The sequence below is a fragment of the Mus musculus genome, chromosome 10 (genome assembly GCF_000001635.26).
Source record: "Mus musculus strain C57BL/6J chromosome 10, GRCm38.p6 C57BL/6J".
Taxonomy (NCBI): domain Eukaryota; kingdom Metazoa; phylum Chordata; class Mammalia; order Rodentia; family Muridae; genus Mus; species Mus musculus.
In genome coordinates, this window is record NC_000076.6 from 51,699,270 (window position 1) to 51,711,532 (window position 12,263).

The 12,263-nt window shown below is 37.0% G+C and overlaps 1 protein-coding gene across 2 annotated transcripts in view; it reads left to right on the top strand.

Moving 5' to 3' along the window:
• The window catches only part of Rfx6 (regulatory factor X, 6), a 52,670-nt gene that overhangs the window by 21,510 nt on the left and 18,897 nt on the right, over positions 1–12,263 (top strand). For both annotated transcript variants that reach the window (NM_001159389.1, NM_177306.3), the window contains one exon: positions 9,306–9,413. In NM_001159389.1, the coding sequence (NP_001152861.1) occupies positions 9,306–9,413 (108 nt within the window). The remainder of the gene's footprint in view (positions 1–9,305; positions 9,414–12,263) is intronic.

A 12,263-nucleotide genomic window follows, 5' to 3' on the forward strand; every position in this document is an offset into this window, starting at 1 on the left:
AATTTTGATGGGAATTGCATTGAATCTGTAGATTGCTTTCAGCAATATGGCCATTTTTTACTATATTAATCCTACCAATTCATGAGTATGGGAGATTTATTTATTTATTCATTCATTCATTCATTCATTTATTTATTTATTTATTTATTTATTATTAGATACCCTATACCCTCCCTTCACCCTGCTCCCCTACTCACCCACTCCCGCTTCTTAGCCCTGGCATTCCCCTGTACAGGGGCATATAAAGTTTGCAATACCAAGGGGCCTCTCTTCCCAGTGATGGCTGACTAGGTGATCTTCTGATACATATGCAGCTAGAGATATGAGCTCTGGGGGTACTGGATAGTTCATATTGTTGTTTCACCTATAGGGTTGCAGACCCCTTCAGCTCCTTGGATGCTTTCTCTAGCTTCTCCATTGGGGGCCCTGTGTTCCACCTTATAGATGACTGTGAGCATCCACTTCTGTATTTGCTAGGCACTGGCATAGCCTCATATGAGACAGCTATAACAGGGTGAGTATGGGAGATCTTTCCATCTTCTGAGATCTTTGATTTCTTTCTTCATAGACTTGAAGATCTTGTCATACAGATCATTCTCTTCCTTAGTTAGAGTCACACCAAGGTATTTTATATTATTTGTGACTCTTGTGAAGGGTATTGTTACCATAATTTTTTTCTCAGCCTGTCTATTCTAGAAAAAGGCCACTGCATTGCTAGAGTTAATTTTATATCCAGCTACTTCACTGAAGCTGTTTATCAGGTTTAGGAGTTCTCTGGTGGAATTTTTTGGGTCACTTAAGTATACTATCATGTCATCTGCAAATAGTGATATTTTTCTTCTTCCTTTCCAATTTGTATTCCCTTGACCTCCTTTTGTTGTCTAATTATTCTGGCTAGGACTTCAAGTACTGTATTGAATAGATAGGGAGAGAGTGAGCAGCCTTGTCTAGCCCTTGATTTTAGTGGGATTGCTTCAACTTTCTCTCCCTTTAGTTTGATGTTGGCTATCGGTTTGCTGTATATTGCTTTTACTGTGTTTAGGTATGGGCCTTGAATTCCTGATCTTTCCAAGACTTATATCATGAAGGGGTCTTGGATTTTGTCAAGTGCTTTCCCAGTATCTAATGAAATTATCATGTGTTCTTTTTCTTTGAGTTTCTTTATATAGTGGATTACATTGATGTATTTCCATATATTCATCCATGGGATGAAGCCTACTTGATCATGATGGCTGATCAGTTTGATGTGTTTTTGAATTCAGTTTGCAAGAATTTTATTGAGTATTTTTATGCCTATATTCATAAGGGAAATTGGTTTGAAGTTCTCTTTCTTTGTTGGGTCTTTTTGTGGTTTAAGTATCAGAGTAATTGTGCCTTCGTAGAGTGAATTATGTAGTTTTCCTTCTATTTCTATTTAGTGGAATAATTTGAAGAGTATTGGTATAAGGTCTTCTTTGAAGGTCTGATAGAATTCTGCATGAGACCCATCTGGTCCTGGGCTCTTTTTGGTTGGGAGACCATTAATGACTGCTTCTGTTTCTTTAAGGGTATGGGACTGTTTAGGTGATTTATCTGATCCTGATACAATTCACAGACCACATGAAGCTCAAGAAGAAGGAACACTATAGTGTGGATACTTTGGTCATTCTTAGAAGGGGAATGAAAATAGCCATGGGATACAGATACAGAGACAAAGTTTTGACCAGAAACTGAAGGAAAGGCCATCCAGTGAATGTCCCACCTGGGGACCCATCCCATGTACAGTTACCAAACTCAGACACTATTGTGAATGCCAACAAGTGCTTGCTGACAGAAACCTGATGTAGGTCTCCTGAGAGGAGTAAGACTGTTAAGGATAATTTGTAGCCTTCCCAGTACCCACTGGTACTATAGAAGCTAGTCAGAAGGGAGGAAGCTTCGAGTTCGGTGTCAGTTTATTTCTCTATCTCCTGCAAGTAAAGTGTGTGTTACCTTAAGCAATAGGGTCTTACCATTTAATGATTAATTGCCAATCAACATTAGTGATAAACGCTATTACTTTCAAGTATCAGGGCCCTTTCTGATGAACAGCTTATAAAGAGGTAGCCCACTTCAGACAATTGGATGTTAATTTAATAATATTATGGTTTTGGGGAATAGCTTTATCTACCCAGGCAAAATAGCTCTGTTCAAATTCTTTTTAAAATGTTAGTTTTGTTTAACTTATAAAGTTGCAGGTTTCCTTATAATTTTAAAATATATTCTTAGTTTTGGTTGACTCCATCCTTGAACTTACTCATCCTCTTTCTTCTCATATAAATCTTTCGACTCCCAGTATTCCTGCTACGACTTTCATATCCCACATGCTTACTCCCCTTTGCCACTTTCCCAAAAGACTAAGCATCTCTCGAAGAACTTTAGTGAGTCCTTTTCTGTTTCCTGGCTTTTATACATAAATACACATTTATGTAGATTATTAGATAGCATTGTCTCATGAGAGAGGACATGTGATATTTGTGTTTCTAGTTCAGGTTACCTAAGCTAATATATTTTTAAATTCCTAAAATTTTCCTGCAAATTTCATTTTACTTTACACACAACTGGATGAAAATTTAAGAATAGCTCTCTTATTAGCCATTCTATTTTATGTACATCTACACTGATTCCATTTTCTTGCTACTATAGCTAGAGTAACATGGATGTGCACATTGCTTTGTCATAAGATATAGAATCCTCTGGGCATATATGTTCAGGAGTGGTATTACTGAGCCTTAGGATAGATCTATGCTGAGAGAAACTTCCATATTGGTTTCCATAGATTCTATCCAGTTTGTACCTTCCCTACACCCTCATGAGCATATTGTCATTTGTTTTCTTGACTCAAATAATTATGATCAGGTGAAATGGAATCCTCAAAGTAGGGTATGATGTGGGTCTGTGTGCACGCATGCAATTGTGTGTGTGAATACAGGCCCACTCATGCCAGTGTATTTATGAAAGTCAGAGAAAAACAGGGGTTGTCATTTATCACTTTCCACTTTGGTACTACATAAACCGGGCAGCTGGCAGGAGAAGTCCATGGGATTTGCGTTTCTCCACTTCTCTTCTTGCCTTAGGAGGGTCAGGTTTACAGATACATGGAACCTTTCTGAGACTATGTGAGTTAAGGCAGTTCAAATTCAGGCCCCCACATCTGTACAACAAGCCCCTTTATCCACTGAGTTATCTTTGCAGCTATCAAACTCGTGATACTCTCCTTTTCAAAATTCTTTTAGTCTCTTATTCTATATCTTGATTGTGTGTTGTTGTTGTTGTTTGTTTGTTTTGTTTTGTTCTGTTTTTGGGGGGTTGTTTTGTTTTTGTTTTTGTTTAGTTTTCAAAGTTCCTTGTAGATGTGGTTTTCTGTCAGATATGTACCCAGAAAAGATTTCACTCACTCTACAGACTGTCCATCTGTCTCTTTACTCAGCTAACTGCTTCCATTACTGTACTCACCCTTCTTTTTTGTTTTTTTTAATTTCATAAAATCCCATTCATTAATTGTTGGCCTTATTCCCTGAGCAACCAGATCCGTACTTAAAGCCTTCCTCATTATCTTCCAAGGGTTTTCTTGGCCTTTCTTCTTGAGCAGTCTTAGAGTTTCAGGTCTTACATTAATTTCTGTGATTTGTTTGTAGGCGATGTAGTTCAGAGTGAATGGCAAGGATCTTGTTTCATTCTTCAATATGTAGATAATCAGTTTTCTCAGTACCATTTGACAACGGCTCTGGCCTTTCTCCAATGAGTACTTTTTGGCATCTTCTTCAAAAAGATCAGGTGGTGATAATAGTGTAGATTTCTTTTTTCCATCTCTTGGTTTGGGTTAAATTTTGTCACACACATGTAGAATTACAAAGTCATTATCACTCCTTAGAGATATTCTCTCATTTTCATACATTACAATGAAGAAAATTCCCCATACCCCTTTTGTTTCTCCTTCATATTAACTGTTCATGGTTAGTTGAATGATGCCATATCGAGATTAATCTCACCCCTCCCTCCTTGGGACATGCTTTTCAAATATTTGCAGATTGTTCTCATGTCCCCTTTGTCATCATATAGTGACACTGGGACACTTAGATCCTTTCTCTTCCTCACAAGTCAGACTGTTACCTTATAATCACATTTGTCTCTTTTCTGTAGGATCCTTATTCTTTTTGCTTAGAAACAAGGTTAATAGTTTACCTACAAATACTAAAGTCAGCAGTTGAGAAAGAAGAAAACAAACCAAAACAAAGAGGAAAACCGAAAAAACAAAGCAGACCTCCGTGGCCAGTCTGTACTACATAAGCTAGCTTCTCCTGTACCACAATCACAGCAACGAGGACATGAAAAGATAGCCAGTCCTTTCTATTTTTGTGTGACACACTCTGAAAAGGATAGTATCATTACTGACCACTGTCATTTTTATACATACTTAATGATATGCCCAAAGAAATGTGGTTTTGTAAGTTTTTCCTTGGGCTGTGTTGCTTCTTGGGTATCTTCTATCTGTATTGCTACATTCCAATACACAAAAATATTACCATTGTGAAATTTTAAAAATGTTAATATAAAAGTATATAGTTTGTTCCTTAATATTTTCTAGCATGCTAAGCAATTTTTCTGGGAAATTTCTATTTATAATACCCTAATACACAGAGGTATGCAACCATGTCCTACCAAACTGATTAAAAGAGAGACATCTTTGTACATCGTTTGTCTTCTTTCTTCCCTACTAATAAAAGGTTAGCAATCTCTAGGACACATTCCTATATTTCTGTCTCAGTTTTATGGCTTAACAATGCATCCCCAGCCAAATCTGCTGCTTAATTTTTGTTCAGTTTTACTCTCTATAAAAATGGAATAATTTGTTTTACAATTTTTTTTATTTAGTATTCAGGTTTGTTATTTTTCAAATACTAACTATAAAGTTCCACTTCATTTATTTTGTACTATTATATAGAACTCCATTATGGGAAAGCACGAAGATAAATGTATTCATTATGTATTTAACTAGATATTTTTAAATATGAAAAGCAATATTGATGTGAGAATTCCATAGACACTTATGGATAGGAGTGGGGAATCCAGATCCTAGCTTATATTCTCACTTCATTTCACTATGTTCCCTTTGTCCCTAATGTTTACAGTAAAATTTCCTTCTCACAACCTTTTAGGTATACTCTCTGACTCTTTTCTTACCATATTTAACATCCTAGTGACATAACACTCCAAAATTATACCAGCTTAATCTCTATAACACATAAAACCAACTACTTTACATTTCCATCTCTGTACTTTACAGTGGTGTCACAAAATTACACTGTGTGTTTCTGTGCCCCAAAACATAAACTAATAGCTACTGGTTATTACATTATATAGAAAACGAAATGTGGTGGTAAAAAGTAAAATGTATAGTACTAATGCTTATATTAATAATTGTTTGTTCTTATGTATTAGACTTTAACTCAAGTGAAAACAGGAAATAAAGTTCAATTGACTTTTATAATTACCTTGTATTTACCACCCCCCCCCCCTTTTCTTAGCTCTTTATTTTTTGATACAGCTTCAGGTACTCTATGGCTCTCTTTTATTTCAGCCTGCAAAGTAACTTGCCTATGGTATACAGTTCATTCTGCATATGCATGCATGTATGTATGTATGTATGTATGTATGCTTATGTAGGCATACATTATATATGTTTTATATAATTTTAGGTAAACATAAAATTGTTCCTATAGCTTTTCCAAATGCACTTAGTACTATTTATCCCTTCTCTCCCCCTCCCTCTTATTACCTTCCCCATTGAAGAGATCCCTCCTGATTTCTCCGTTTTCCCTTTCATACCATTTGTGCTCAGCTAGCCCTATCTCTAGAGTACCTTCACCCACATTCCCCAACTTGGTCCTTCTTTACTTTCCAGGTTTCTGCTGTTACTCTAAGTTATATGTTCACATCTAAAGATTCAGAGTTAGGGACTATGCCCAAGAGAGAATATGTGAGTGTTTGTATCTCTGGGTCTAGGTTAACTAGGTTATAATATTTTTTGTTCCACCTATTTACCTGCAACGTTTATGATTTTAAGTTTTCTTGACAGCTGAATAGTATTCTGTAGTGCTTATGTGCCACATTTTCCTTAGCTATTGTGAGTGGCGCAGTGAACATGACTAAGTAAATATCTGCAGTGTAGGAAGTCAGGTCCTTTGGGCATACTCCAGCGAGTGGCATAGCTAAGTTATATAGTAAATATATTTTTTAGCTTTTGGAGAATTTCCTGCATTGATTTCTATACTGTATGTACCAGTGTGCAATCTCATCAACAGTGAATGAGGGTCTCTGTTCAAATCTATAGTCTAGTTTTTAGTTGGGTTGTGATTTTTTTTACTCTGTTTTTTGAACTCTCTATGTTTCTAAATATAAATCCTGAGTCAGATGTATGAGATCTTTTTTCTCAGTCCATGAGCTTCCTCTTTGCTTGGTTGATTGGTTCCATATCTGGATAGAAGCTTTTTCACTTTATGAGGTCCCATGTTGATCTTAACTCCTTGTCAAATGAAGTCCTATTCAGAAAATCCTTTCCTATACCTTCCTTCCTTCCTTCCTTCCTTCCTTCCTTCCTTCCTTCCTTCCTTCCTTTCTTTCTTTCTTTCTTTCTTTCTTTCTTTCTTTCTTTCTTTCTTTCTTTCTTTCTTTCTTCAATTTAAATCCTGATTGTACCTGGACAAATGAAGTCCTATTCAGAAAGTCCTTTCCTATATCTTAATTAATTAATTAATTTATTTATTCAATTTAAATCCTGATTGTACCCCACCCGTGTCCTCTCCTCCCAATACCACCCTCACAAGTCCCTTTCCCATTACCCCCCTTTTCTTCTCAGAGAAGGGGAAACCCCTCTTGGGTACCTTAAGATACTCACCCTGGGACATCAGGGTGCATCCTCTTCAATTGAGACCCAACCAGGCAGTCCAGATAAAGGAAGGAGATCTAAGGGTGGGCAACTGAGTCAGAGACAACCTCAGCTACAATTGTTAGAGGAAGCATGTGAAGACTAAGCTACACATCTGCTACAAATGTGTAGGGGTCCTAGGTCCAGCCCCTGCATGGTTTTTGGTTGGTGGTTCAGTCTCTGTGAGCCCTCACTGGGCTCAGGTTAGTTGACTCATTACTTCTTCTTGTGGTGTCCCTGCTTGTTCAATCCTTTCCCCTACTCTTCCACAAGACTCACCAAGCACTGACTGATGTTTGAGTGTGGGTTTTTGCATCTGTTTCCAACCACTGCTGGATGAAACCTCTCAGGAGATATTAGTTGGCCATTCCTGTAATCTCTGCTCCATCTTTATCCCTGTGCATCTTATAGGCAAGACAAATTTTGGGTCGAAGGTTGTATGGGTGGGATGATGTCTCCGATCATCTACTGGAAGTCCACTGGCTACAGGAGGTGGCCAGCACCTTTATATCCTCGCTATTAGGAGTCTCAGCCAGGCTCTCCAGGAGCCTCTTGAGTAACACTTCTGTTTTCTTTTTCTTTTTTTCTAGAAGTTTTGATGTCTCAGGGTTTACTGAGGCTATAACTTGGCCTTTCCTTAAAAACTGAATTCTTTATTTTCATAAGTTAGGCTTGTTTTTCCTTTTGGCTTACAGTATCCATCTTTGCTGGTTCACTGTAAGTGTTCATATATAGCAAACCCAAAACACAGAAAATCTTTGTAACAGATCTTGAATGATGAAATCTAATTAAATGGAGTGGATTGAGATCTACTTGTAATTATAACAGCATATGAGAATTATTTGTGTAATAGTTTTTGACTAGTTTTAAATTTTTTATTTAACACCTATCATGCTTTAAAATATAGGTGAGGGCTAAACTTTATAGCAATTAGGAGTATTTGATTTTTATGTTATCATAAAGTTGATTTAAATGCTTATATAGGATCTCTCCTTATAAAGCCAGTGGTTTAAAAAATATTTGGTGTTTAAAGACTCAAAAATCTTCCCAGCCTTTATTGTGCTTTACTATGAAAGTCTAGAAGGAAATACAGGGCCTGGAACTGATTAGACAGGAAGAAAACCCCACCTATGTATGCCAGTAATCAATCTGTAGTCTAGTAAACATAGTCAATATGACTTAGAGAAACAAGGAATCATGAGAAACCCGGAAGTGTGGGAAGCTAAGAAAGAAGGACAGAAGCCAGGCGTGGTGGCGCACGCCTTTAATCCCAGCACTTGGGAGGCAGAAGCAGGTGGATTTCTGAGTTCAAGGCCAGCCTGGTCTACAAAGTGGGCTCCAGGACATCCAGGGCTACACAGACAAACCCTGTCAAAAAAAAAAAAAAAAAAAAAAAAAAAAAAAAAAAAAAAGAAAGAAAGAAGGACAGAATTCCATCCTTCCTATCATTTACCATATTTGTAATTTTATTTCTAATTCAAACTTTTGATTGAAACCCTATTTATTTAAATCTTTTTCTTTTAGTTTTAGTTTTAGTTTTCTGAGACAGTGTCTCAGGTAGTCCAGGTTGCCTAGGGCTCTCTGCGTATGTGAGGCTGCCCTTGAACTCCTAGTTTTTTGTTTCTTCCTCCCTAGGATTACTGTTCTTGAAAAGTTTGTAAAAGTCTGTTTCTGGAGCTGGAGCAATCAGTTCGGTCCTGTGGGACATTTGTGGAGGCTTCAGGTCCATTTTAAAAAAATGCACTCACTCTTCCTGTGCAGGTTTCCTATAGGTGCCAGCTCTGCAGCATTACATAACCTTACAAATATGTGTTTGCATTCTTTTCTAATTTGCCGAAAACTGCATTCTTCTGGAAATGCAAAGGAATGACAAACACCCAAATTCAGTGTGGTGGACTCTGATGTGGAGCAGTACAGATGAATAGTTTGAAGATCAGATGACTTAGATTCTAGTAAAGTCCTAGCAGTAGTTAACCTACCTGAGACTGAACAAGTGAATCGAACCGTCACCATCTTGTTTATGTTACTGGTAAATGCAGAGTTGGGATCCAGCAATCCTTGATTTTGTAGCTAAAATAATTTTTAGCAATTCCAGAAGTAGATCTTCCAAAATACACCACTAATAATTATTATCTTAAGTTTACTCTGAAAGCTGAAAAAATGAGAAATATTCAAAAACAAAACTCTCAATGTTCATTTTTGTTTCTTTTGTTTTGTTTTGTTTTGTTTTGTTTTGTTTTGTTTTGTTTTGTTTTAGATCTGAGGACTGCCTTGCACTTGCTTGGCAAGTGCTCTATCACTAAGATAAATCCCCAACTCCGGGATTTGACATTTCTTTTTGTGCTTCTCTTAATTACAGGGTGGTTTTACACGTAAATACTCACTTAGCTCAAAAACAGGAACACTTCTTCCAGAATTTCCCAGCGCTCAACATCTTGTGTACCAAGGATGCATTTCTAAGGACAAGGTATCAATTAAAGACACTTCTCTATTGATTTTCTGATATGTTGACTCCATATCTCCTTTTGTTTGGAATCTTATGGCACTTGCAGGAAGCAATCAGAAATCTGCATTATCACACAGAATTGATTGATTTATAGGAGAGACAAATGTTTACTGAAATTGATTAAACACTTTGCAATTAATTATTTACCATCTCTATGATAGTGTGTAATCAGAAGGTGATAAAATAAATCCCAAGGGCTAAAGATTATTTTTATTTAAAATTCAAAATTGAGGGTAGAAAAATGCTAGAATGTGACTATTGCATCCTGATTTTCAATGGTAAGCTTTATGTTTTGGATTGGCTTTAATTCAGTTTTTATTTCAATAAATAGTCACCAAGCATTTCTCTAGTAAGTAATCTGCTCCTAGCACTGAGAAAAAACACTAATTAAATGTAAGTGTTACACAAGATGACAAAAGGGAGAAGCATTTTCATTGGGTATTCAAAATATTAATTTCCAATGCTTCCTTAATAATCTCTCACAGTAAATCTTCTATTTCTGCACTTCTAGAGTCATGTGTTGGAGAATCACTACAATTTATTAGTGAATACCATTATTGAATCAGAGTTTAATAATCTTTATATGTTTCCTTCAAGTAGAGCTCACTATACTCACAAAGTGTTTTTGACAGGATTCATATTTTGAGGTGCAAACACAAGAATGTTGTAAATAAAACTGAATTACTTTAGCACCTTTGTAGAAAGAGGAAATAAAGATAGAAAATTGAATTTTAAGCTATTGATACGTAAGTAGAGATGCAGAGTAACTATAGGACACATTTGGATGAGAGATGGGCCTCACTAGGTAAGAATAGGGAAAGTAGTGAAGAAAATTCTCAGATTGAAATCATACTATCCTCTCTATTCTTTCCTCCAACCACACTCCTCAAGGTTAACATACTGTTTCTTCATAGATATAGTAACTTCATACTAGAGAAATTGCCAATAAATGCTAACATGTAGCAGATTGTGGGGAAAGCAGTGGAAATCAGTGAGATTTCACTGTTTGGAGGAACAGTGATACTGGGTCACCTCTGTGGAGAGGGTTGCTTGCATGCACACATGTCATGAAGATGTTTACTGTGTAAATCTATCGGGTGAGAGCCAGAGAGGGAGAAAAATGACAAAGAAAAATAGAGAGGCGAAGAACATGTGCCAATGGTTTCCTTCAGCTTCTCTGCTGGCCTCCAAGGAATTCTAACCTTTCACACTAGTGAATCATTTCTCACTCAGATATCAGAGGTGATTACTAGAGCCCTGGCTTCTAAGTTCATTCCCAGTGGACTCTTATATGAGTCTAGGGACTGACACCCATTTATCTGAGGACAACCTAGCCCTCTTCTCAGTTGCCAGAATCCACTGGTGGCTGGTCAATCAGCTCTTAGAAAGAGGTTGGGTTTAAAGCCTAGGGTTTGAAGCACCCTTTCACTAAGGCAGGGGGGGGAGAGGGGGGAGGGGAGAGGAAGGAAGGGAGGGAGAGAGAGAGAGAGAGAGAGAGAGAGAGAGAGAGAGAGAGAGAGAGAGAGAGAAAGACTGAGACTCAGTGTGAAGCTGATCCCAGTAAACAACTGTGTCAAGAACTGGAGGCGGGAGATGCTCTGTCACTCAAGGAGGGCTTGACACTTAAGTTGGGGACTGTTGACACTCAAGGTGGTGGTCAGCTCCTCTCCATGTTTACTGTCCACACTTGAGCTGAGACTTGACTCTCTCTGGCACTCTCTAAAATGGTATCTATTCTCAGAAAATCAAATCGAATAGTGTTTCTGAAGACTACAGGCACACTACAACTACAAGTTTAATGTCATAAGTCATGTAAATATTAAATAATCACAAGAGATACTAATAATAAGATCTAAAGTTTCTGATGAACTGTGTATAAAATGGCACATTTGTAAAAAAGTATGTAGAGCAAACTTGTGAACTAGAGTTTACACTTATGCTAGTAGATTTTGGCACTCAAAGGTAATTTTTATTACTTTATGTAAATTGGGTAAAATAATTGCATTATTGAATTTTTAATACATGTATATAACTTACTTTGATCATATTTACTCCCAAGTTCTCTGCACTTTTCCCCTTCCCTGATCCTATCGGTCCCCTTCAAATTCTGTTAACAGTATCAAAACATTAAGTCTTGATAGTATCATAACTTCCCTTCCATCCTTGTTGTTGTCCTTAGTCTCATTTTGAAAGTTTGGTGATCTATCCAAAAAGAATTGCTTTTCTTAAAGTATAGAAAAAGTTTCATCTGCTCTGATGAAAGCAGCCTGCTGGAGATATCTTGTAGTCAGCATAATTTCTAGGAAAGATTTATAGCTTGTATGCCATCATTATCTAGTGGCAAACTAAACCAAGGTGCTGTGCGCAGAATAAGGGGGAAAATTGCAAAATGTTAGGGGAGGCAATGATTATACCACAGTAGATGCTGATGCTGTGATTCAAAGAGCAAACGCTCACCACTTTTTTTAACATATACTAATCACTTTGTATATATTAATTAATTTAGAACTTATAAGGTAAATGCTGAGGCAAAAGCTGAAACCACTACACCACACTGCTCCTAGAAGCCAAGAGCTGATGTACTTTAGACCAGCTATGTGGTAGGACACCTTTAATTCCAGCACTTAGGTGGAAGAAGCAGGCAGATCTCCATGAGTCTGAGGCCAGCTTGGTCAATATAGTGAATTTCAGGTTAGCCAGGGCTATATAGCAAAACCCCATCTCAAAAAACAAAAACATCAAAATGATGCAAGCTGACATGTTATATTCATTTTCCAAATAAAACATATTTTTCTCCTTTGCAGAAAATTA